The sequence below is a fragment of the Stegostoma tigrinum genome, chromosome 1, assembly GCF_030684315.1.
Source record: "Stegostoma tigrinum isolate sSteTig4 chromosome 1, sSteTig4.hap1, whole genome shotgun sequence".
NCBI lineage: Eukaryota > Metazoa > Chordata > Chondrichthyes > Orectolobiformes > Stegostomatidae > Stegostoma > Stegostoma tigrinum.
In genome coordinates, this window is record NC_081354.1 from 41,849,666 (window position 1) to 41,875,957 (window position 26,292).

Here is a 26,292-nt window from a genome sequence, read left to right on the forward strand (position 1 = left end):
TAACCTCATCCCGCCCCCTTGACCTATCCGTCCTCCCTGGACTGACCTATCTCCTCCCTACTTACACTCTCACCTTTACTGGCTCCATCCCCACCTTTGACCTGTCTGACTCCTCTCTTAACTATCTCCACCTCTATCCATCTTCTATTTGCTCCCCCCCTCTCTCCCTATTTATTTTGCAGCCCCCTTCCCCTCTCCCATTTCTGTAGACGGGTCTAGACCCGAAACGTCAGCTTTCCTGCTCTTCTGATGCTGCTGTGTTCATTCAGCTCTACACCTTGTTATCAACACAGTTCTTGCCTTCTTGATTGCTCGCTGTACTTGTAGGCTTACCTTCAGTGTAATAAAGTGTGAAGCTGGATGAACACAGCAGGCCCAGCAGCATCTCAGGAGCACAAAAGCTGACGTTTCGGGCCTAGACCCTTCATCAGAGAGACTGGCGCACAAGAACAGAGGTCGCTTTGCACATACTGCTCTCTCAATTAATAGCCAGACAATAATCTGCCGTCATGTTTTAGCTCCCCAAAGTAAATAACCTTATATTTATCCATAAAATACTTGATCAGCCATGCATTTGCCCACTCAGCTGACCCAAATCAGAGGCATTTCTGTAACCTCAATCCACCCTCCCATTTCGCATTGTCTCATCTGCAAATTTGGAGATATTATATTCATTTACAATCCCTTATCCAAGTTAGTTATGTAACCAATAGCTGGGGTCCTAGCACTGTTCCCTGCAGTACCCCACTAGTAACCACCTATGATTTGGAACTAAAAACACATTCACTCCTACTTGACTAGGCCATCAACTAGTTTTCCATCCATCTCAATACAATCCAAATCCCACTCACTTTAATTTTGCACACTTTGTCAAAAGCATTCTGAGAGTCTAAGTAAGCCACATCCACTAGCTCTCCCTCAACTTGGGAAATTACATCCTTGAAGAATTCCAATAGATTTGACATGATTTTGCCTTCGTAAATTCACACTGTCTGAGCCTGCCACTGCTTTCCAAGTGCTTGGTTTTAAATCTTAACTGACTCTAGCGTTTTCCCTGTTACCCAATCTCAAACTGACTGGTTTATAATTCTTGGTTTTCTCTCAGCCTTCCTTGTTAATGTAGAGGAGTTGTATTAACTACTATCCAATCTGTAGGAACTGTTCCACAGTCTATCATATCTTCCAAGATGGCCAATGCATCCACACTTTATCACGCTACTTCCTTAAGTGCTCTGTGATGGGGTTTAAAATCTCTCATTGACCAAAAACACTTCCCAAATATTGATTTGCTTCAGTTCTTTTCCCTCACTAAACTGTGCTCCCTAACATATCTGGTATTCTTATTACTGATATTCTCCCTAAGAATGCAAACCAATGTTACTACTTGGTCATCCCATTTCTTTGTCCTCTACTATAAATTCCTGTTTCTGACCAATGCTTTCTTTCTGTAGTTATCTTCATAACATTCACAAACCGTTCATTAGTTTTCAAACCTACAATACCAATTTGCTGTATGTTGTAAAGTGGTTCATTCACCACCTTTACAAGTTTGATTTGCTTCTTTCTAGCAGGTTGAGAGAGTGATTCGGCCTCTTGTAGTTAGAGCATTGCTTTCTCCACCTGGACATGTTTCTTTTGTGTGATGTCTGCCACAATATCTGTATCCTGTCCTGTGATCTTGTTTCATGTATTTCTACAAATATTTCTTCCTCTTTACCAACCGGTTCTCATTTGGCCTTGAATGTTGAGCAGCATCATAATAGCCTCATAAAGTGTTTCCATTAATGTTCTCCAGCTGATAATTGACTAACTCAGACCCTCTACACATGGTATTGCTCTTCTATCAGATGTGCACTCAGGTGACCAGAGCTACTATGCCCAAGACAATTTTCGAAACTCAACATTCATCTTGATGTAGGTATGGTCACAAATTAACCAGGAACCTCTCTCTCACTAAGCTCTAATGTGGAGCATGCATCAATCATAAGAAACATTAAATATGGGATTCAAAACACATTGTTAAAAGCCTTTAAAATCTCTACACTTCCTCCTCAGTGAAATCTAGGCTGCTATACAGAGTTTGTGGCATTCCTTTTCCCGCACCGACGTTTCTACTTTAATAATGCTTTGTTTTTAATTAATTGTTATTAGTTTATAGTTTTGCTATAAGGAGAAAAAAATCCAATCTTTTTATCTCTACTTCTGTTCATTTTCATATCAGTGAATGCAAGCTGTAAAACTGTCCTGATTTACCTAGTAATTCAAAGTTGCTAATCAACACATCTTTCGGCAGCACCACTAACACTATGACAGAAGTGATGAGTTCAATTTTTCACAGGCTGCACACAAAACAGTACATACAACAGAGACAATAGTCACATAATTATTGCAAGCCGAACAGGACAGCAAGGCTAGAATTGCATTTCACTAAACACCAGAACCTTCATAAAGGTCACAAGCCCCAGAACGTTCAACATGGACTGCAGAGTGACAAACTACCATGAATTTTCAGAGATTGACTGTAATTTGACCCATTGTCCCAGACTTCCAAACAAACCTTCTTGGGGCACATTTGGTCCTGGGTTCCCTCATCTTTTTTGGGGCCATTTACTGTGCATACATTAGGCATTGCTTGTATATAGATGAGATCTGCAAGTGTCCATGAGGGATATAAACATATTCCCAGTAGCCTGTGTACTTAGCCTGCTTCAAAGACTCCTTTCTCCCAATCTCATGAAAATGCTAGCACCCTTGACATTCAATCATTACCATGTCTACATCTCCTATTAACATTCTAGGTTTTGCCAAGAATCAGAAACTGAAGATGAGTCATACCACACTTGAAACATTAACTTTCTCTCTCCATAGATGTTGGCAGCCCAGCATTTTGTTTCGATTTCCAGCATCTACAGTATTTTGCCTTCAAACACAAACACTGTGGTTCCAAAACCTGGTCAAAGCCTAGGATTCAGTCCTCAGTAACTCATCTACTAGCCTTCAAAGTCCGTCTACCATCTATAATACACAAGTCAAGTGTGTGAAGAAATACTCCTATTAGAATCCCCAGTGTGGTAACAGGCCATTCAGCCCAACAAATCTACATCAACTCTCTGAACAGCATCCCACCCAGACTCACCCTCCTACCCCATCCCTGTAACTCTGGATTTTCCATGGCTAATCAATCTAACTTGTATATCCCTGGACTCTCTAGGCAATTTAGTATGGCCAATCTACTTAACCTGCACATCTTTGGACAGTGGGAGGAAACTGGAGCAGCCAGGGTAAACTCACGTAGACACAGGGAGATTATGCAAAACGTCACACACACAGATGCCCAAGTGTGGAATTGAACCCAGCTCCCTGGTGCTGAGAGGTAATAGTGCTAACAACCATGACGTTCCACTCTTGATGGATACAGCTCCAACATCCAATTAACTTGTCACGAACCAGGACAGAGCAGCCTGCTAGGTTAGCATCTCATCCACCTTCATTCCCTTTGCCTCTGATGCTCAGATGCAGCTGCATGCACTAGGTACAAGATGCACAGTAGCAACTCACCATGGCTCCTTTCAAACTCAATATCTGCCAACTAGAAAGATGAGGACAGTAAACGTGTGGGAAAACCAACCATCAGCAAGCCTTCCATTTCAAGCCACGTATCATTATGATTTGGAACCATATCACTGTGACAGTACAGACTTCAGAATTTTAATAACTGCTCATGGATTGAATGAATCAACCAAAGATAAACTGTCATATTCAAAAGCAGCAGCAATAACTCAGTCTGGAATAAACTATTAAAAGGACAAGGACAAACTTATAAAGAAGTTTAAAGCAATTAGACATGTCTGGCAAAAGGAGGAGTGGCGGCAAAGGAACAAAACTGCTTTATCACCTATTTGATAAACTGGATGCTTTATTGCCACAAAAGGACAAGGATTGTCCTGCAGAAGTTAAGAGTTAATCAATCACAGGAAAGCTGTCTTCAAACAGACAGTTAAGACCAAATGGAATAAGGAACAAAGAGTCTGCAGCTTGCCCTATCAGATGTAGCTTTCAGTAATTTGGACGAAAGGACTTTTAAAAAAACTCAATAATATCACACAGATCTAAACTCTGTATAAGAATCAAACACCGAAATTCCACTTTTAACAGAACTCAAGAACAATTTTGCACAAGGATCTTACTCTGACACTTCCAGAGACAGATTACTGTTACTGGGATCGTAACCAAATTCCACCATTAATTGGGTGATAACCAATTTGGGTTGAGAGGCTTAACTTGCTTACTTTAATGATCTTATTTTGGATGCTACATACAATAAAATTTAAATCACCATTTCAGTATTTGATTAGGAGAGATTTCTCAGTCAGTAGTTAAATTACAAGGTAACTCGGTAATTGATCCACAACTGTCAACAATTCAAAATCCTGAGACTCCCTTCATAACAGACATCAAGGAATGCAGCAGTTCAAGAAGGCAGCTCACCATTACCCTCCAGGGTCATAGCTTTAAATTGAGGGGTGAAAGATATAGGACAGATGTCAGAGGTAGTTTCTTTACTCAGAGAGTAGTAAGGGTACGGAACACTTTGCCTGCAACAGTAGTTGATTTGCCAACTTTAAGTACATTTAAGTCATCAGTGGACAAGCATATGGACGTACATGGAATAGTGTAGGTTAGATGGGCTTCAGGTCGGCACAACATCGAGGGCTCAAGGGCCTGAACTGTGCTGTAATGTTCTATGTAATTAAGAATGGGCAATAAATGCTGGCTGAGAGAGCAAATGCTCAAGTCTCATGACCAAATTAAAAAAAATTCCATGACCAATGACTCAGACTGAACAGGCTGTGATCAGCAATGTGCTGCAAGGATTGGTGCTGGGTCCACTGTTGTTTGTCATTTATGTAAAGCAGATGTGGATAAAAATATAGGAGGCACGGTTATAAGTCTGCAATTGACACCAGAATTGGTGGTAAAGCAGACAGCGAACCAAGTTATCTAACAGTACAACGGGATATTGTTCAATTAGACGAGTGGGCCATGGAATAGTAGATGGAATTTAATTCAGATTAATGTCATATGTTGCATTTTGGTAATGTAAACCAGGTCAGTGCTTAGTGTTTGTGGTAGAGCCCTGGGGAGTGTTGCTGAATGAAGAGACTTAGGGATGCAGGTATACAGTGCCTTAAAAAGTAGTGTCAAAGGTAAGCATGCTTGCCTTCATTGGTCACAGCATTAAGTATAGGAGTTGGGATGTCATCTTATAGCTAGCTGTACAAGACATTGGTGAAGCCACACATACAGTACTGTGTACAATTCTGGTCACCTTGCTGCAGGCAGGACGTTATCAACTGGAAAGGGTGTAGAACAAATGGATGTTGGATCATAATGTACAGAACACGATGTTATCAAGACTGGAAGATATGAGTTAAGGAGAGGCTAGACAGGCTGGGACATTCCTCCATGCAGGATTAGATGCTGTAGGGTGACCTCAGGTTTAAAAGATTATGTACGACATAAATAAGGTGAATAACCAATGTCTTTTCTCCAGGGTAGTGGATTGCAAAACTAGGAGGCATAGGTTTAAGGAGAGGGGGGACCCGGGGGAAATAAAGCTTTCCACAAAAGGTGGTGCCTATTTTGAACGAGCTGCCAGAGGAAGCAGATGTAATCATTTCGACAGGTGCTTGGATAAACAAGGTTTAGAGGGATAGGGGTCAATCGCAGGCAAAAACGAAACTGGTTATCATGGACAAGTTGGTCCAAAGCGCCACTTCCATGCTATATATCTATGACTTTATGATCAACCTCCCGCAACTCTGAGCCCAAAGCCATGTCAGCAATCCCACCAGATACCATCTCAAGCTTTTCAACCACAGTCAGTCAATCAATCACAACTTTCAGCAGGGTCCCCACTTAACAATGACTGTTGACCCAATTGAGATGTTTCACAGGAGCAGGAGGCCATTCAGCTACTCAAGCCTGTTCTGCCATTAAATTAACAAATGACTGCTGTGTGGCCTAAACCTAAATACCTGTCTTTGGCCCATTTTCTTTAAACCTTGGCTTAACAAAAATTTCTCTCAGATTTAAAATTAACGGATCTAGTGTCGACTGTCACTTGTGGAAGAGTATCCCAAACCTCCACCAGCCTGTATGTGTAAAACTGCCTCCTAACATCTCTCTCCTGAACGGTCCTGCCCTAATTCTCAGACAATGCACTGTAATTCTAGAATCTCCAACCAGTAGAAATAGTTTCTTTATCTACCCTGTCTCTTCCTATTGATATCTTGAAGTCTTTGATCAGATCACCCTCCTAACCTTCCAAATTCTAGAGGGAAAACAGGCCCAATTTGTATAATCTCTCTTCATACTTGGATTTTCACAGTAAAGCTATTCTTAAGCTTACACTGTATTCATTCCAAGGCCATTATATCCTTCCTCAGTTGTGATGCCCAGATCGGAATTAAGTGGAATTTAACCAGAACTTGAAAATACTGCAGCATAACTTCTGCATCCTTACACTCCACTCCTCTAGATATAAAAGCCATCATTCCATTTGCTTTCTGGATTAATTTCTGCACCTACTCAGGGTATTTTAAACATCTGCACATCTAAACTAAGTATCTTTGAATATCCACTGTATTTAACTTCATTTCTTCCCAGGGCAGAAATGGCTAGCACGAGGGGTCATAGTTTTAAGCTGGTTGGTGGAAAGTATAGAGGGGATGTCAGAGGCAGGTTCTTTACGCAGAGAGTTGTGAGAGCATGGAATGCGTTGCCAGCAGCAGTTGTGGAAGCAAGGTCATTGGGGTCATTTAAGAGACTGCTGGACATGCATATGGTCACAGAAATTTGAGGGTGCATACATGAGGATCAATGGTCGGCACAACATTGTGGGCTGAAGGGCCTGTTCTGTGCTGTACTGTTCTATGTTCTATGTTCTATCATCTAGAAAGTACCCTGATCTATTCTTCATTGATCCTCACATTTGCTTTTCAAACAGATCACAGACAATTTAGGCAACATTCTGACACAGGTTGCAGTGAAACTCTTCAGCAGAGGATGTGCTCCAGTGGAACCTTTCAGCATTGTCCACAGGTGCTCAACTATACTTGTGGCCCTGGGTGAAAAGTGTCACATGAGATGCTGTTCTGAAGATTCTCAGTTACTACAAAACATTGCTAGAATGTATCAACAAAATCTAAGCACAAACACGTTTCAAGGATTTGAAATTTTTGATTTTTTCCACCAATTATACTCTGGAATTTGTCAGAAGCCCAATGGAAAAGGAAAGGCATACTTGCCATTTCTAGAATTTTCCAAGCATCCAGAGTAGAATCTTTGCTTGATCCTTGTCAGGCAAATGACAACATGACCAGCCGCATGAGAAATTCTTGCTGCTCCACTACAATCTGAGTTTTATGTAACCTGATTCCCAAAGCATGGTTAATATTTATTACAAGATGTAGTCCCGATTGGGCATCTTACAACTGGACAATGCGTGTGTCCAATCTAAAACAACAGAAACCCTCATTAATTCTCACATTCAACTATTCCAAATGGGTTAAGTAACAGATTTTTCAGCTTAATGGTGTACATGGGTATTGGCAACATGCTTATGGCAGTGCCCATTTTCACTGGTCTCTTGCAAAAAGGTACTTTGTAGCTGACTCCACAGAATATAAATGCCCTTAATTACTTAGCATAATCCATATGTAGACTTGACAGATTGACAAGTTCTGTTTAGAAAGCAGCTAAATCCCACTTGCTTGTGTTTATTTCTAACATGACATTTACTGAAGAATAAAGGAGAAAAATCTTGGCAATCTGAAGATTGAATAACTTTGTACTTGTCACGATTTATATATCGTGATTACATTTCAGCTGTGAAAAGTGAATGTTAATTCTTCATGTATTAAATTTTTTCCCACTACTTAAAAAACATCCAAAGGATATAAATTGTTCCTTGATGAATCAAACTTTAGACTTTGTATTTTCTGGATAGGAACCAAACCTTCATTGGCTCTTTCTTACCCTTCATGTTAATCAGATTTCTATACTCCAGCTGAAATTGTTCATCTGAGTTCTCTGCACTCATTAGGCACCTAATTATAAAAGAAGTTAGTGATTAGGATGATTCAATTCATTTTCAATGCAAACAGGAACAAAGTTAAGACAGAATGCATCAGAAATGTAAAGAATATGAAGATGATTCCACATGTCCCAAGTTGTTCAGCGAGGCAAGGAGGAAACAGCAGAGGCACTTGCAAAAATTTTCAATTCCTCTCTGGCTACAGGAGATGTGGGTGCAGTCAAATATGGTACAATTTTTGATACCAAGAAGGGAGCAAGAGACAAACTAGGAAACTACAGGCCAGTCAGTCTGCCCTAATGGCAGGGAAGCAATTCTAAGGGACAGAATCAGTGTTGGAGAGGCAGGGATTAACCAAGAATAGTCAGCACAGTTTTGTTAAAGGAGGTCACATCTGAAAAATTCAGTGACGTTGATCAAAAAGGTGACAAGGCACATAGATAAGGGCAATGCTTTTATTGCTGTCTACTTTATCACAAATCATGCTGAAGTCAAAGTTCTGCACGGGAGACTGACAGCAAAGGTATAGCCCAAGGGATCCAAGAAAATTTGGTAAATTAGATTACAAGTTGGCTGAGCAGGAAGCAGAAGATTCTGGTTGAGAGGTGTTTTTCCAAGTGAATATCTTCTCCAGTGGAGTCCCACAGTGGTCAGTATTGGGGCCCTTAACATCTGTGGTTCAAATAATGTAGGAGGGTTGAACACCAAGTCTGCAGATGATACAAAAATTGGTGGAATGGTAAATAGTCAAGAGGACAGTCTTAGCCTACAAGAGTTGGTCAGGTAGGCTGATCAGTGGCAAATGGAATTCAACCTGGATAAATGTGAGGTGATGCACTTAGACAGGACAAGCAAGTCAAGGGAATACATGACGAGCTGTAGAACCCTGGGAAGTTCAGAGGATCAAAGGAACCTTGGTGTGCGTGTACACTGGTCCCTCAAGGTACAGTGACAGGTGGATAAAGTGGTTAAGGCAGCATACATATGGTTCCTTTATTAGTGAAGGCACATTGAATTGAAGAGTAGGAAGAATTTACTAGAACTGAATAAAATGTTGGTTAGGCAGCAGCCAAAATATTCTGGAATCCACATAAAAGTGGAGAAAGTATGTAGAGAATGCAGACATTTACCAGGATATTGACTGGACTAAAAGGTTTCAGTTATGAAAAACGATTGGACAGACTGTAGTTGGTTTTCCTTAGAGCAGAGGAGATCCCCACCATCTTGCCCTTTGATGCTGTTCCTGCTTCTTCCTCCCTTCTGCTTTGTCAACAGCCCAGAAGCAGGCTAGTGAATTGAGACAGCAATGGGCTGGGGAGTGCAGTAAATGAGGCTGAAGCAAGGCTGGGGCAGATAGGCCGAATGTCCAGTAAGAAGCTGGGCGGAATAAGATGTGTACACCAGCCTCTGCTGGCCAAGTAAAACCAACACAATCAGAAAATGCAAACAGACAAATTGAATTATTATAGATTAAACTACTGCTCACCTATATGTATATTCTGAAATATTGATTCTCCCTTTTTCTCCAGTGGTTTCTGTCCTGCTTGTGAGATTAACAGTATTGCCAAACAAACAATAACGAGGCATCCTCTGGCCTATTACGCCAGTGACCACTTCCCCAGTGTGAATACCTATTGTGATCTGAAGTGCAAGAAATTATACGTAACCAAAATATTCCAAACTAAAAGTGAATCAGGAGACAAAGCAATCAGCAGCTGTTTCTTACACAAAGTGAAAAGATCTGACATTCTGACACCAAAATACCTCAATGAATAACTGAAAGCATATGATTTGATGAATCTCAACACAATAACAATGATTTTGTCACTGATGTTCAACTAAAATGAGCCAGAACAGGCAATTGAAACAAGTAAGCTAAAATGGGGGTAATTGGTTAGTTGTACGGATTGGGGTCTTGTTGTACCATGGTAGTATTCCTACCTCTGGGCCAGAAGTCCAGATTCAAGTCACCCCTTCTCTGGAGATGTGTCATAAAGTGTCTGAACAAGTTGATTAAAATAACAACTGGCGGAATTCTTGCTCACCAGAAAATTTGCAAATTGGGCCACACAGCCACTGAAATGCATTGGACACTGGCAGCAGAGATCAGCACACACACAACTATTCAAATTACTTCTAATCTCAGTAGTAACATTGAACAATAGAAAAACGTTTTTTGATTCATCAATTCTTTTCTAGAATGGTCACTTTTACATTATGACCATGATGCCAAGCAGAGACGCAGAATGCAAAATAAATGTCCTTCAGCCCATCATAATAGCAACAATACAAAAACAGCTAACTAAATGTTGCAACCTCATTTTTCATCAATTGGTCTGTAAGCTTGTACATTATGGCACTGCAAATGCACACTGAAAGACTTAAAACGTTTTGACGGTTTCTGAAGAATCTAGGCCCGAAACGTCAGCCTTCCTGCTCCTCTGATGCTGCTTCGCCTGCTGTGTTCATCCAGCTCGACACCTTGTTATCTCAGATTTTCCAGCATCTGCAGTTCCTGCTATCTCGACGATTTCTGCCTTGACTACTCGTATAAAAAGATCCCAACTGCCATCAATTTAGATTGTAATCGATTGTAGATCAAGATCAGGCAAAATCTAAGTGAGCAACTGTGGTCAGAGACTCGCTAGTTAGGGGCAAGAACATAGAACAGTACAGTACAGCACAGGGCCTTCGGCCCATGATGTTGTGTTGCCCTATTATCCTACTAAGTCAAACTACCCTGCACACTCTACGTTTTACTATCCTCCATGTGTCAGATACTGACGTTTCTGTGGCCATGTTTGGGACTCCAGCATGGCGTGCTGCCTTCCTGTTGCCAGTGAGGTCTCTGAGCAATTGCATGTAATTCTTAAGGGGAGGGTGACCCGCCAGAGGCTGCAGTGCACATTTGTACAAATGACATAGGTAGAAAGAGAGAGGAGGTCCTGTGCAGTGAATACAGGGAATTAGGAATGAGGCTGAAAATGGAAACATTTTGACGGTTTCTGCTTTGACCGCCCTTATAAAAAGATCCCAATGTTCCAGAGTTTCATTGTTTTAGATGTGACAGCAAGGAAGGTAAAAGAGGTGGAGGAGTTGCATTGCTAATCAGGGAGAATGTTACACCTGGACTCAGATGACATACTGGAGGGCTCATCAACTGAAACAATATGGGTGCAATCACTGCAATAGAATTATACTAAAGACCCAACAGCTACTAATAGACTGAGAAACAAACATGTAAGCAGATTATGGAAAGGTGCAATGAAAACAGAATTGTCATTGTGGGTGACTTTCACTTTCCCAGTATTGATCGCCTCTAGCTCTAACGGAATTCCTTAGACAGGGCAGAATTTGTTAAGTGTATCCAAAAAGGTTTCTTGAAACAGTATGTGGATAGTCTAACTAGAGGAGGGTCCATACTGGACCTTGCGTTGACTATTGAGCCTGGTTAGATGACTGACCTTTCAGTAGGAGTATTTTTGAAACACTGATTGTAACTCCTTAACTTTTAAGAAAAATGATAAGTCAGATCCTTGTGGGAAGGAACTAAATTGGGGGAGGGCAAATTATGTCAATATTAGGCAGTAGTTAGTGAATGTTAATTAGGAGGAGCTGTTGTCAGATAAGTCCGCATTTGAGATGTGGGAGTCTTTTAAAGAACTGCTCATGAGTTTTCAGGACTTGCAGGTTCCAGTAAAGAGGAAGGACAACAATGGCGAGGTAAGGGACCCTTGGATAATAAGGTAGCTCGTGAATTTAGTCAAAAGGGAAAAAGAAGCATAAGTAAAATCACCAGGGCGCATGAGGAATATAAAGGATGCAGGGTATTAGGAAAGTAAAAAGGGGCCACAAAATAACATTGGCAAGTAGCATTAAAGTGAATTCCAAGGCATTTTATAGATATATTAAAAGCAAGGGGCTAACTAGGAAGAAGGTAGAACCACTCAAGGATAAAGAAGGGAACTTGTGCTTGGAGGCAGAGTAAGAGGGCAAGAGCCAAAATGAATACTTTGCATCAGTGTTCACCGGGAAGGATATGATGGATAGTGAGATTTGTGCAGAGCATATTAATATGCTAGAACATTTTGAGGTCATGAAAGAAGTGATGTTGGATCTCGTGAAGGGCATTAAGATGGATAGGTCCTCAGAGCCCAATGGTATTCTTTTTCTATTCATTTGTGGGATGTGGACATCACTGGCTGGCCAGCATTTCTTGCCCATCCCTAGATGCCCTTGGAGAAGGTGGTGGTGAGCTACCTTCTTGAACCACTGCAGTCCTCCTGCTGTGGATTGACTCACAATGCTACGAGGGAGGGAATTCCAGGATTTTGACCCAGCAAGTTAAGGAACGGTGATATATTTTAACTCCGGTTGGTGAGTGACTTGGAGGTGGTGGTATCCCACATGTCTGCTGCCCTTGTTCCAGATGGAAGTGGTCGTGGGTTTGGAAGGTGCCGTCTTAGGATCTTGTAGATAGCAGCCGCAGTGTGTACTGAGTGTTGGTAGTGGAGGGAGTGGATGTACTGCCAATCAAGCAGGCTGTTTTGTCCTGGATGGTATGAAGCTTCTTGAAAGTCATTTGGGGCTGTACTCAGAGTCAAGTGGGGAGTATTCCATCAGACTCCTGACTTAATGCCTTGTAGATGGTGGATAGGCTTTGAGGAGTCAGGAAACGAGTTACTTGCCACAGTATTCCCAGTTTCTGGCCTGCTCTTGCAGCCATTGTGTTTATGTGGGGAGTCCAGTTGAGTTTCTGGTCCAAGATAATCCCCCAGGATGTTGATAGTGGGGGACTTAGTGATGGTAACACCACTGAATGACAAGGGGCCGTAGCTAGATTGTCTCTTAAATCGGTGATGGTCATAGCCTGGCATTTGTGTGGCACAAATGTCACTTTCCACATGTCAGCCCAAGCCTGGGTATTGTCCAGATCTTGTTGCCTTTGGACACAGGCTGCTTAAGTATCTGAGGAGTCACAAGTGATGCTGAACATTGTGCAATCAGCAAACATCCCTACTTCTGACTTTAAATGACGGAGGGAAGGTCATTGATAAAACAGCTGAAGGCTGTTGGGGCCTAGGATACTACCCTGAGGAACACCTGCAGGTGGTGTCCTGAAGCTGAGATGATTGGCCTCCAACAACCATAACCATCTTCCGCTATGTCAGGTATGACTCCAACCACCGGAGAGTTTGCCTCCTCATACCCATTGATTCCAGTTTTGCTCGGACTCCTTGATGCCACACTGAGTCGAATGCAGCCTCGATATCAAAGACTGTCACTCTCATCTCACCTCTGGAATTCAGCTTTTTTTGTCCATGCTCAAACCAAGGCTGTCATGACATCAGCAGCTGACTGGCCCTAGTGGAAACCAAACTGGGCATCACTGAGCAGGTTGTTTCAGAGATAGTAGGAACTGCAGATGCTGGAGAATCTGAGATAACAAGGTGTAGAGCTAGATGAACACAGCAGGCCAAGCAGCATCAGAGGAGCAGGAAGGCTAATGTTTCAGGCCTAAAAAGGTACTTCTGAGCAGGTGCAGTTTTCTGGCACTGTTGATGACACCTTCCATCACTTTACAGACGATCGAGAGGAGACTGATGGGGTGGTAATTGGCTGGGTTGGATTTGTCCTGCTTTTTGTGTACAGGACATATTTGGGCAATTTTCTACATTGTCAGGTAGATACTAGTGTTGTAACTGTACTGGAACAGCTTGGCTAAGGGAGCGGCAAGTTCTCTAGCACAAATCTTCAGGACTAGGAATGTTGTCAGGGCCTGCAGCCCTTGCAGTATCCAGTGTCTCCAACCATTTCTTGATATCACATGCAGTGAATCGAATTGGCTGAAGACCAATCATATCATAGAATCATTGAATTCCTAGTGTAGAAATAGGCCCTTCAGCCCAACAACTCCACACTGACCTTGGAGCATCCCACCGAGACCTGTTCCCCTGTAACTCACCTAATCTACATATCCCTGAATACTACGGGCAATTTAGCATGGCCAGTTCACCTAACCCGTACATCTTTGGGCTGGTATCACTAATGCTAGGAACCACCGGAGGAGGCTGAGATGGATCATCCACTCAACACTTCTAGCTGAAGATTGTTGCAAAAGCTTCAGCCTTAATCTTTTGCACAGATGTGCTGGGATCTTCCATCATTGAAGATGGGGATATTTGTGGAGCCTCCTCCTCCAGTGAGTTGTTTAAATGACAATACCATTCACAACTGCATGTGGCAGGGCTGCAGAGCTTAAATCTGATCCATCGGTTATGGGATCGCTTAGCTGTGTCTATCACTTGCTGCTTTCGCTGTTTGGTGTGCTAGTCCTGTTTGGTAGTTCCACCAGATTCATATCTCATTTTCAAGTATGCCTGGTGCTGATGTTGGCATGACTTCCTACACTCTTCATTGGGCCAGGGTTGATCCCCTGGTTTGATGGTAACGGTTGAGAGGGTGATATGCTGGGCCATGAGGTTACAGATTGTGCTGGAGTACAATTCTGATGTGGTTGATGGCCCACAGTGCCTCATGGATGCCCAGTCTTCAGTTGCTAGATCTGTGCGAAGCCTGTCCCAATTAGCACAGTAGTGGTGCCACACTACACTATGAAGGTTGTTCTCAATGTGAAGGTAGTAGTTTGTCTCCACAAGGACTGTGTGATGGTCGCTTTTACCGATCCTGCATGGACAGATGCAAATACAGTTGGTAGATTGTTAAGGATGAGGTCAAGTATGCTTTTCTCTTGTTGGTTCCCTTACCAACTGCTGCAGACCCAGTTGAACAGCTGTGTCTTTTAGGACCTGACCAGCTCAATCAGTAGTACTGCTGCCAATTCACTCTTGGTGACGGACACTGAAATCCCCCACCCAGGGTACATGTTGACCCCTTGGCATCCTCAGTGTTTCATCCTGAGTGTTGTTCAGCATTGAGGAGTATTGATTCATCAGCTGAGGGAGGATAGTATGTGGTAATCAGCAAGATTAACTTGAAGAGATGAGACTTCATGGGGTCCAGAGTCCATGTTGAGGACTCCTAGAGGAGCACCCTCCTGACTGCATACTGCTGTTTCGCCACCTCTGCTGGGTCTGTCCTGCTGGTGGCACAGGGCCGATCCAGGGATGGTGATGGTGGTGGCCAGGACAGTCATTCTCACTGCATCATTCCTTACAGACAATGTGTCAGGCCACTGCTTGACTAGTCTGAGACAGCTCTCCCAATTTTGCCATGAACTCCCAGATGGTAGCGAGGAGGACTTGACAAGGCTGTTTCTGCCATTGTCTTTTCTGGTGCCAGGTTATCCATCCAGTTGCATTTCTTTAAGACTTTGTAGTGATCGGTACATCCGAGTGGCTTGCGAGGCCATTTCAGAGGGCAGTTAAGAGTCAACCATGTTACTGTGAGTCTGGAGTCACATGTAGGCTAGACCAGGTGATGACAGCAGATTTCCTCCCCAAAGGGGATTAGTGAATCAGCTAGGTTGTTCTGACACTTGGCAATGATTTTATGGTGATCAGCAGACTCTGAATTCCAGACTTTTTGAATTCTAATTCCAATTCCACAATCTGCCATGGTGGGATTTGAACCTGGGTCCCCATAACATCAGCTGGGTTTCTGGATTCATAGTCTAGTAATAATACCACTACGCCATCGCCTACTCCGGGTTATTGAGAGAGGCAAGTGAGGAGATTGATAGGACCTTGACCAAGATCTTTGTATCTTGCTAGCCACTGGAGAGGTTCTAGAGGATTGGTGAGTAATTAATTTTTAGATTAGACTCCCTACAGTGTGGAAACAGGCCCTTCGGCCCAGTAAGTCCTGACCACCCCTTGAAGCATCCCACCCAGACCCATCCCCCTGTAACCCACACATCCCTGAACACTATGGGCAATTTAGCATGGCCAATCAACCTAGCCTGCACATCTTTGGACAGTGGGAGGAAACCCACGCAGACAGGGGGAGAATGTGCAAACTCCACACAGACAGTTGCCCGAGGCTGGAATCAAACCCGGGTCCCTGGTGCTGTTATCTGCAGTGCTAACCACTTAGCCACCATGCCGCCAAAACGGTTGCCAGAGTAACAAGGGAAACAGGGATAATTCAGCAAACTGTAGACAAAAGAGATCACATCAGTGGTTAGGAAGCTATTGGAGGGAATTCTTAGGGACAAGATACCCATGCATTTGGAAAAGCATAGCCTAATTAGGGACAGTCAACATGGCTTTGTGACTGAATTTTTCAAGGTGACGAAGATGATCAATGAGGTAGAGCAGTGGATGCCGTCTACATGGATTTTAGTATGGCATTTGACAAGGTTGCGCATGGTAGACTCATCCAGAAGGATAAGATGCACGGGATCCACAATAACTTGTACGTTATGGATTCAAAAGAATTGGCTTGCCCACAGAAGACAGAGTGGAAACATGTTATTCAGGCTGGATTGGTAGAGATATGTGGATAGTGTAAAAGGTTGTCAAAGATACGGTAGGTAATAGATCAGTTGCAGATATTGGTGGGGAAATAGCAGACAAAGTTTAATCTAGGTAAGAGTGAGGTGCTGTACTTTCGGAGATCAATGTAGGACCCTGAACAGCACTAAGCTCTTAGGGTTCAAGCCCAGAGCTCCCTGAAAGTGGCAATGCAAGAAGACAGAGTGGTAAAAAAGACATCTAGCATGCATGCCTTTACTGGTCGGGGAATTACGTACATGAGTCAGAATGTCACGTTGCAGCTTTAAAAGACTTTGGTTAAGCCACACCCAGGGTACGTTGTTCAATTCTGGTCTCCATACTACAGGAAGGATATGGAAGCTTTGGAGATGGTGCAGAAGAGGTTTGCCAGGATGCTGCCTAGCTTAGAGGATTTGAACTATAAAAGGGAGAGACTAGAATAACTCAGGTTGTTTTCTCAAGTGGCAGAGGCAGGGGGTTGATTTGATAGAAGTTTATAAAATTATGTGATACATAGATAGGTTGACAGTCAATCATTTTCCCCTCCTGCCAAGAGTTAAAATGTCTAATATTATTAGGGGACATGCATTTAAGGGTGAGAGGGGGCTAGTTCAAAGGAGGTGTGAGGCACAGGATTTTATTTTTTAAAAAAGTGGTAGGAGTCTGGAGCACTGTCACAGACTACAGTAGAAGAGGCAGATACAATAAGTGCATTTAAAGGGAATTTTAGATAAGCACACAAATATTCAAGGACTGGGGGTGTGGACCAAGGGCAGTCAGACGAGATAGCCTCATTTGGCATAATGTTCAGCACAATATACTGCGCTGAAGGTCCCTGTGCTGTACTGTGCTGTACAATTCTATGTTTACAATGCCTCTCATTAACCCATTACGTATATCATCCCTTCTGAACTGTAAGTGATTCTTTTACTATTGGAGCTACATCATTCCACTTTGATCATTCACTTCTATGCTTTCTAAAGGCTCACAATCTAGGGATATTGAGCTGCCAACTTCACCCTTCCTTTAGCTAGGTTTCATTATCACAATTATATTGTGGGATCCTCTGTGTCCTTAGTTGATCTGCCTTGTTTGCAATACTCTTTGTACTGATCTCAAAACTGCGTGACCATGGTCTCATCTCCACCTTCAGCAATTAGATCCTCAGCTTTCTGACTCACAGGCCGCAGTCATGGTAGATAATGCCCCTCTTCCACAATAACATTCAACACGAGCACCCAAGGGTGCACCCTCAGCACTCTCCTGTCCTCCCTGTATCCTTACAACTGTTGACAGGTTCTGAACAAACACCATCTACAAGATTCACTGACACCATAGTGGGACAGACATTTAACAACGACAATAGTGATAACAAATCCCATTTGTACAGGTCCCACCTTCCCCAGAACTGGTTCCAATGTCCCACAAATCTGAAATCTCCACCACCCCCCACCCCCAACATCTCTTCAGTTAAGTGTTCATCCTACCTATCTTGCTGCTTCTACTCCGATGAACTCGTGGCACTGGTAGTAATCCTGAAACAGTTTCCTCTAAAACAGTCCTATGATCCAATTTTCTTGCTAGTTCTCTACATTCCGCTTTTAGGAACTTTTTTTAAAAGAAACCTATGTCATTAGTACATAAGCATGACCATTCGTTGGTCACCCTCCTTTCCAGAATGTCCTGCAATGGGTCAGAGATATCCAGCACTCTCCATTCATGGAGGAGAGGTACCATCCTGCACACTCATTTGCAGCCACGGAAACACCTTTATTTCCCTTATGATTGAATCCCCTATGACTACAGCATTTCCATGCCTAATTTCTCCCTCCCTCTGCAACAAGTCAACCATAAATGTCATGAATGTGCTGCTATGCCCTGAAAAGGCCATTCCACTCAACAGTATCCAAAACTGTATATCTGTTTTGCAGGGGAATAGCCAAAAAAGTTCTGCGCTACCTGCTTGGCCTTCCTGCTCTGCCTAGTGGTCACCCATTCCCTTCCTGTCTGTGGAGTCTGACTCTGTAGTATGGCCAACTCAGTTTAAATGCTATCCCCAATATTGTCTGCCTCGCGAATGCTCCACAGGGTCCTGAGCCACTGTTCCGACTCTCAAGCTTCTAAAAGCTGCAGCTGGAGACACTTCTTGCATACTTCCTGATTTGGAGGAAATGTAGTTGGTCTAATGAGCAAGTTTGTGGATGATAAAGTTTGTTGGAATTGCAGGTAATGAAAAAGGATTGTCGGAGGACACATCAGGATATAGATCGGTTGGAGGCATGAGCAGAAAAATGGCAGATAGAATTTAATGTGAACAAATGGGATGATGTATTTTACTTGTCCTTCCAAAATGTAAGTGAAAATTATACAGTATATGGTGGAACCCTTAGGTATTTTCATTTGCAGAGGGATCCTTGCCTTCATTGGAACGGCAGTGAGTGTAAAGATAGTCAAGTTGTGCTGCAGATTTCCAGAGCTTTAGTTAGGCCACACTTGGAATATTTTGTAAAGTACTGGTCACCACAGTACCAGAAAGATGTGGATGTTTTGGAGAAGATACAGAACAAGGTTTACCAGGATGTTGCCTGGTGTGGAGGATTCAACCACAAAGAAAGGTTGGATTAGACTGGGTTTGTTTCCACTGGAACACAAGATTCAAGGTGACCTAATAGAAGTTCATCAGGTTGTGAATGACATTGATAGAGTAGAGTGTACGAGGCTTTTTCCCAGGGTGGAGGGGTCAATTACTGGGGGACTTGGGATTATTATGTGGGGGCAGAGAAGTTTGAGAGATGTGCAAAGCATGTTTTTCCCAAAAGTGTGTAGAGTGCCTGGAATGTACTGCCAGAGTTAGTGGTGGAAGCAGCCATTAGCAGCATTCAAGAAACACCTGCACAAATGCAGGAATAGGAAGGGAACAGGAGGTTAAGGATCCTGTAAGTAAAGACAGTTTTTGTGTGAAAGGACAAAATGCCTAGGTGCAGGTTCAGAGGGCTTGTTCATGTGCTGTGTTGTAGAGTCAGAGTAATACAGCATGGAAACAGGTCCTTCAGCCCAAACTGGTCCATGCTGACCACGGTGCCCACTCAGCTAGTTCCATTACCTGCATTTGGTCCATATCCCTCGAAACCTTTCCCATCCAAATGTTTTCTAAATATTGCAACTGTACCTGCTTCAACCACGTTCTCTGACAGCTCATCCCACATACACACTATCTGCATGAAGTTTCCCCTTAGGTCGTTTTAAAAATCTTTCTTCTCTCACTTTAAACGTATGCCCTCTAGTTTCCAATTTCACATCAACAGGGGGAAAAAAAGACTATGCATTCATCCAATTTATGCCATTCGTGATTTTATACGCCTCATAAAAGGTCACCCTTCAGTTTCCCACATTCCAAGGGGAAAAAAAAAAGGTCCTACCCCCCGGATGACACAATTAGGAGGCATAGTTGATAGCAAGGAAGGTGATCAAAAATTGGAGGGAACTTCATGAGATGGGGAAATTGGCTGAGGATTGACAAATACAATTCAATATAGATAAGTGTGGAGTGTTGCACTTTGGAAAGTCAGGCCAAAGTAGGATTTATACATTAAATGGTAAGATTCTGCATAGTATTGTAGAAGAGAGGGACCGAGGAATGCAAGTACATAGTTTGTTTTTGCTATCAACTATGCCTCCTAATTGCGTCATCCACAAACTTACAAATCATGTCTTGTACATTGACAACCAGATCACATTTTGAAAAAAAAATCCCAAGTCCAAGCCCTGTGGCACAGGACTAACCACAGGCCTCCAGTCGGAGAAACAACCTTCACGTTCTGCTTCCTGCCATCGAGCCAATTTTGAATCCAATTAGCTCTCTCTCCCTGGATCCCATGTGACCTAACTTTCATTACTAGCCTGCTGTGCAGGATCTTCTCAAAGGCCTCACTAAAGTCCATATGGACAACATTCACTGTCCACCCTCATCTATCCTCTTGGTTACCTCTTCAAAAAGCTCACAAAGAATCATCAGACATGACTTCCCAGAAACAAATCCATGTCAATTATCCCTAACCTAGACTAGCCGGTGCCGACGGAACCCCGCCCACAACCTCCACACCAGCAACCCCAGGAGAAGACAGCCACACTGAGCCTGCCGCATCTTGACCATCCCCGCTGGCCTCCCACTGACTGAGGACGAATGGTCAGTCCTAAGCAAGGGGCTCACCTTTGTCCCCCCTCCACCCACACATCAATGAATACCAGTCACATTTGGACATAGAGTAGTTTTTCCGCCACCTTCGCCTCCACGCTTACTACTTTAACCGGGAGCCTAACCCTCCCTCCACTGACCCCTTCACCCACCTCCAACACAAGTCCTCTTCCTGCACACCACCCCCAGGCCTCCTGCCCACCCTTGACCTCTTCATCTCCAACCGCCTCAGACATCAACCGCCTCAACCTCTCCACCCCTCTCACCCGCAGAACGGGCAGCCCTCTGCTCCAACCCCAACCTCACCATCAAAACTGCAGATAAGGGAGGCGCAGTGGTAGTATGGCGCCTGACCTCTACATCGCCAAGGCCAAACGCCAACTCTCCGACACCTCCTCCTACCGCCCCCTTGATCATGGCCCAAACCATCATCTCCAACACCATCCATGGACCTCATCACCTCAGGGGACCTTCCACCCACAGCCTCTAACCTCATTGTTCCCCAACCCCACACGACCCGTTTCTATCTCCTTCCCAAAATCCACAAACCTCCCTGCCCTGGTCGATCCCTTGTCTCAGCCTGTTCCTGCCCCACCGAACTCATCTCCACCTATCTGGACTCCATTTTCTCCCCTTTGGTCCAGGAACTCCCTACCTACGTCCATGATACCACCCACACCCTCCACCTCCTCCAGGACTTCCAATTCCTGGCCCCCAACGCCTCATTTTCACCATGGACGTCCAGTCCCTATACACCTGTATTCCTCATGCAGATGGCCTCAAGGCCCTCCACTTCTTCCAGTGCCGCAGGCCCACCAATCCCCCTCCACCGACACCCTCATCCACCTAGCTGAACTCGTCCTCACCCTCGACAACTTGTCTTTTGATTCCTCCCACTTCCTACAGACAAAAGTTACAAGCCATGGGTACACGCATGGGCCTAAACTATGCCTGCCTCTTTGTAGGTTATGTGGAACAGTCCCTCTTCCGCACCCACACAGGCCCCAAACCCTGCATCTTCCTCCGTTACACTGATGACTGTATCGGCGCCACCTCTTACTCCCCAGAGGAGCTCTAACAGTTCATCTACTTCACCAACACCTTCCACCCCAACCTCAAGTTCACCTGGGCCATCTCCAACACATCTCTCACCTTCCTGGACCTCTCAGTCTCCATCTCAGGTAACCAGCTAGAAACTGAAGTCCATTTCCAGCCCACTGACTCCCACAGGTACCTAGAATATACCTCCTCCCACCCACCCTCCCGCAAAACTTCCATCCCCCATTCCCGATTCCTCTGCCTCCACCGCATCTGCTCCCAGGTTGAGGCATTCCACTCCCGCACATCCCAGATGTCCATGTTCTTCCAGGACTGCAATATTTCCCCCCTGCAGTGATCGAGAACGCCATTGACCGCGTCTCCCGCATTTCCCGCAACACATTCCACCCCCGCCACAACCGCCCCCAGAGGATCGCCCTCGTTCTCACATTCCACCCCACCAACCTCCGGTTATACCGGATCATCCTCCGACACTTGTGCCATCTACAATCCGACCCTACCACCCAAGACATTTTTCCATCCCCAATCTTGTCTGCCTTCCGGAGAGACCACTCTCTGTGCAACTCCCTTGTCCGCTCCACACTCCCCTCCAACCCCACCACACCCGGCACCTCTCCCTGCAACCGCAGGAAGTGCTACACTTGCCCCCACACCTCCTCCCTCACCCCTATCCCAGGCCCCAAGATGACCTTCCATATCAAGCAGATGTTCACCTGCACATCTGCCAATGTGGTATATTGTATCCATTGTACCCAGTGTGGCTTCCTCTACATTGGGGAAACCAAGCGGAGGCTTGGGGACCGCTTTGCAGAACACCTCCGCTCGGTTCACAATAAACAACTGCACCTCCCAGTCGTGAACCATTTTAACTCCCCCTCCCATTTCTCAGACGAAATGCCCATCATGGGCCTCCTGCAGTGCCACAATGATGGCACCCGAAAGGTTGCAAGAACAACAACTTATATTCCGCTTGGGAAGCCTGCAACCCAATGGTATCAATGTGGACTTCACAAGCTTCAAAATCTCCCCTTCCCCCACTGCATCCCAAAACCAGTCCAGTTCTTCCCCTCTCCCCATCGCATCACAGAACCAGCCCAGCTCGTCCCCTCCACCCAACGCATCCCAAAACCAGCCCAGTCTGTCTCCACTTCCCTAACCTGTTCTTCCTCTCACCCATCCCTTACTCCCACCTCAAGCCGCACCTCCATTTCCTACCCACCACCTCATCCCACTTCCTTGACCTGTCCGTCTTCCCTGGACTGACCTATCCCCTCCCTACCTCCTCACCTCTACTCTCCTCTCTACCTATCTTCTTTTCTCTCCATCTTCGGTCCACCCCCACCTCTCTCCCTATTTATTCCAGTTCCCTCTCCCCATCCCCCTCTCTGATGAAGGGTCTAGGCCCGAAACGCAGCTTTTGTGCTCCCGAGATGCTGCTTGGCCTGCTGTGTTCATCCAGCTCCACACTTTGTTATCTTGACTAGCCAAATGTTGTTTGATCCTGTCCCTCAGTATCCTCTTCAATGTCCTGCCTACTACTGATGTTCACTGGGGCAATGTTTTTGTTATATTTCTTGAAACAATTGAACAACAACGGCCACCCTCCAGTCTTCTGAAACCTCACCACTGGCTAGGGATGAAGCAAAAATCCCTGCAAGGACCTCTGCAATTTCTTCCCTTGTCTCCCACAACGTCCAAGGATGGGTTTGACCAGGCCCAGGGGATTTATCCACCTTATTGAGTTCTAAGGCTGCAGATACCTCCTCTCTGGTAATATGCATGTGGTCCAAAACATCATTTGTTTCCCTTATTATCCATGATTCTCTCCTCAGTAAGGACAAGAGGGAAATACTCATTAAAAAAAAATGTTGTTTTTGTTCTGTTTAGATCTTGCCACAATCGCATATACCCAGACGATAATTGTTTAGATAACCAAGTGTGAAGCTGGATGAACACAGCAGGCCAAGGAGCATCTCAGGAGCACAAAAGCTGACGTTTCACACTTGGTTATCTTGGATTCTCCAGACTCTGCAGTTCCCATTATCTCTGATAATTGTTTAGGTAGCTTTCAAAAAAATCAAAGCTCTAAATTGTGTTTCAAAATGAGAGCAGGGGCTTTACAAATATAAAATGGCAAGAAAAGAAACATCTTGGAGAGGAAAATAGAATGTAAAAACAATCTAGGTAGGAAGTTACAAAATTACAGGGGTGAATCTCAGACATAGGCAGAGATGCACAGGACGGAAGCAGAGCCTCTGGGCCAACTTGTCTTTGTTGACCACATATGCTAAATTAATCTAGTCCCATTTGCCAGAATTTAACCCATATCCCTTGAAATCCTTCTTAATCGTATCCCCATTCAGATACCCATTAAAAATGTTGTAATTGTATCATCCTTCACAACTTCTTCTGGCAGTTCATTCCATAGACACACCACCCTGTGTGGAAAATTTGCCTCTTTAGGTCCCTTTTAAATCTTTCCCCTCTCACCTTAAATCTATGCCCTCTAGTTTACAACCTTCCTACCCCAGGAAAAAAAAACCTTGGTTATTCATCCTATACGTCTCCCTCATGATTTTATAAACTTCTATAGAAGGTCACCCCTCAGCCTTGGACTCGGACTCGGACTCTCTAGAGGAAATTGCCCCAGCCTATTCAGCCTCTCCCTACTGCTCAAACTCTCCATCCCTGGCAAAATCCTCAAATCTTTTCTGAACACTTCCAAGTTTAACATCTTTCCTATCACAAGGAGGCCAGAACTGAACGCAGTTTTCCAGAAATCTAATGCCCTGTACAGCCACATGACCTCTCAACTCCTACACTCAATGTACTAACCAAAAAAAGTAAGTGTACAAAACACCTTCTTCACTACTGTCTACCTGCAACTCTACTTTCAAGGTCCCTTTGTTCAGCTACACTACCCACAGCCTTACCAGTTGCCTTATTAAAATGTAGCACCTCACATTTTTCTAGATCGCAGTCCATCTGCCACTCCTCGGTGCGTCGTCCCACATGATCAAGGTCACTATGGCAAAGTGAGAGTCATGTGGAATTTTGTGGCTTGACTCTTGCCACATGATCAAATGTATTTTCTCACCGTATCTTACCTAATTTGCCACATTAATTGGTGTTTCAGCATTTGGTTATTTTCTTGGCTCTGCCAGACTAAGTGCAACACTCTGTTTTCAGTGGCCCCATGCTTAGATATGACGCACCCACTTCCTACCGCTGTTTTTCATTCGATACTTCTCTACGGCACGAAACATCTTCCTTCATGCACTCTCATTATGACCTGATCCTCCCACACCACAAGCACTGCCCATCCACAGTGATGCCTCCTCGCTCCCAGAACATCCCTACACCTTTTCATCTCTTACATCAGCTTTAACAGCAATGCCACCTACTTTTGTCTGATCCATTATTTTCCTTTATGTCATTACAAGTCAAGACATTTATAACAGGTCAGAGCAACTGTGCACAAATGAGAGGGTGCCAGTCGTCATGAGGAAAGAATACCTTCCCTCAGTGGAGAAGTCAGAGCCTGCTCCATGCCCTGACACCCAAAAGTAATACTTGTTGTTGCACTGAAAAGCTCACATCAACCATGCATCTCAATGTCTTTTGTCTCACGTCTTTCAGGTATACCCATCTTCAAGGATCAGCCCATCATGTGCAGACAAAAGGTCCTCAATATCCCCAGAGTGTATGGAAGTCCGTCTCAGGGAGATGTTCCCTGTGCCCTTTTGGATGACATACAGACATTTCCTACAGAGCTGCCGCTGCATATTCTTTATTTCCTCACCTTCTCCCGCAGTATGGTGTTTTGCCCCCAGTGACAAGATCCCCAGAGCAGAACACTATACAGGGAACCTCCCCTTGTCCATTGGCGATGGGGTGCAGAGCACTGCATGGGACAGTCCCATGCAATTATAATTAAAGTCACTTCATCACATATCAGACTACGTGCTGTTTTGGTGGCCTGGAAAGGACGGACTTCCGCATTTGTGTCAAGTGTTCCCAATTGTAGCCCTTCTAGTATTTTTTTGAAGGGGCTGTCCTCAAGTTTTGATTGCACTTCAGTCTCATGTTCCTGATCTACAGGCAGCTGTTGTGGGAGGGGCAGACAGCTCTAAGTGTGCAATGAACATGGGTGAGACAAATGTGTACCAGGATGTGTCAGTCTGAGGATTGTTGGAGATAGAGCATCTGATGCTCCCAACAGCAGAAGAGGGGCCTGTGGTCTCAGCAGTGAGGAACTTCATCCAGATGCACAGGGAGCAGCAGCAGTGGCAGGCATGAGCACAAGAGGCACTTGCCCTCTTAGCAGATGAACTGGAGTGACACAGCCAGCCCAGGGTACACTGCCAGCTATCATTTAGATGTTGCAGTAATACAGGCAATCCATCAATGCGCTGTTATCACCCAGACTCGGCAATAGTACAGCCAGTCCTGTGAGTGCACCTCTACCTCCAGGGAGAAGTTAG

At 44.4% G+C, this 26,292-nt stretch overlaps 1 protein-coding gene across 1 annotated transcript in view; it reads right to left on the minus strand.

The window, feature by feature from the left end:
• Window positions 1-227: 227 nt before the first annotated feature.
• gucy1b1 (guanylate cyclase 1 soluble subunit beta 1) overlaps window positions 228-26,292 on the minus strand; it is a 167,670-nt gene continuing 141,605 nt past the window's right edge. The window contains exons 12-13 of the mRNA XM_048539724.2: window positions 9,585-9,739; window positions 228-8,111 (exon numbers count right to left, since the gene is read on the minus strand). Of these exons, the coding sequence (XP_048395681.1) occupies window positions 7,988-8,111; window positions 9,585-9,739 (279 nt within the window). The 3' untranslated portion in view covers window positions 228-7,987. The remainder of the gene's footprint in view (window positions 8,112-9,584; window positions 9,740-26,292) is intronic.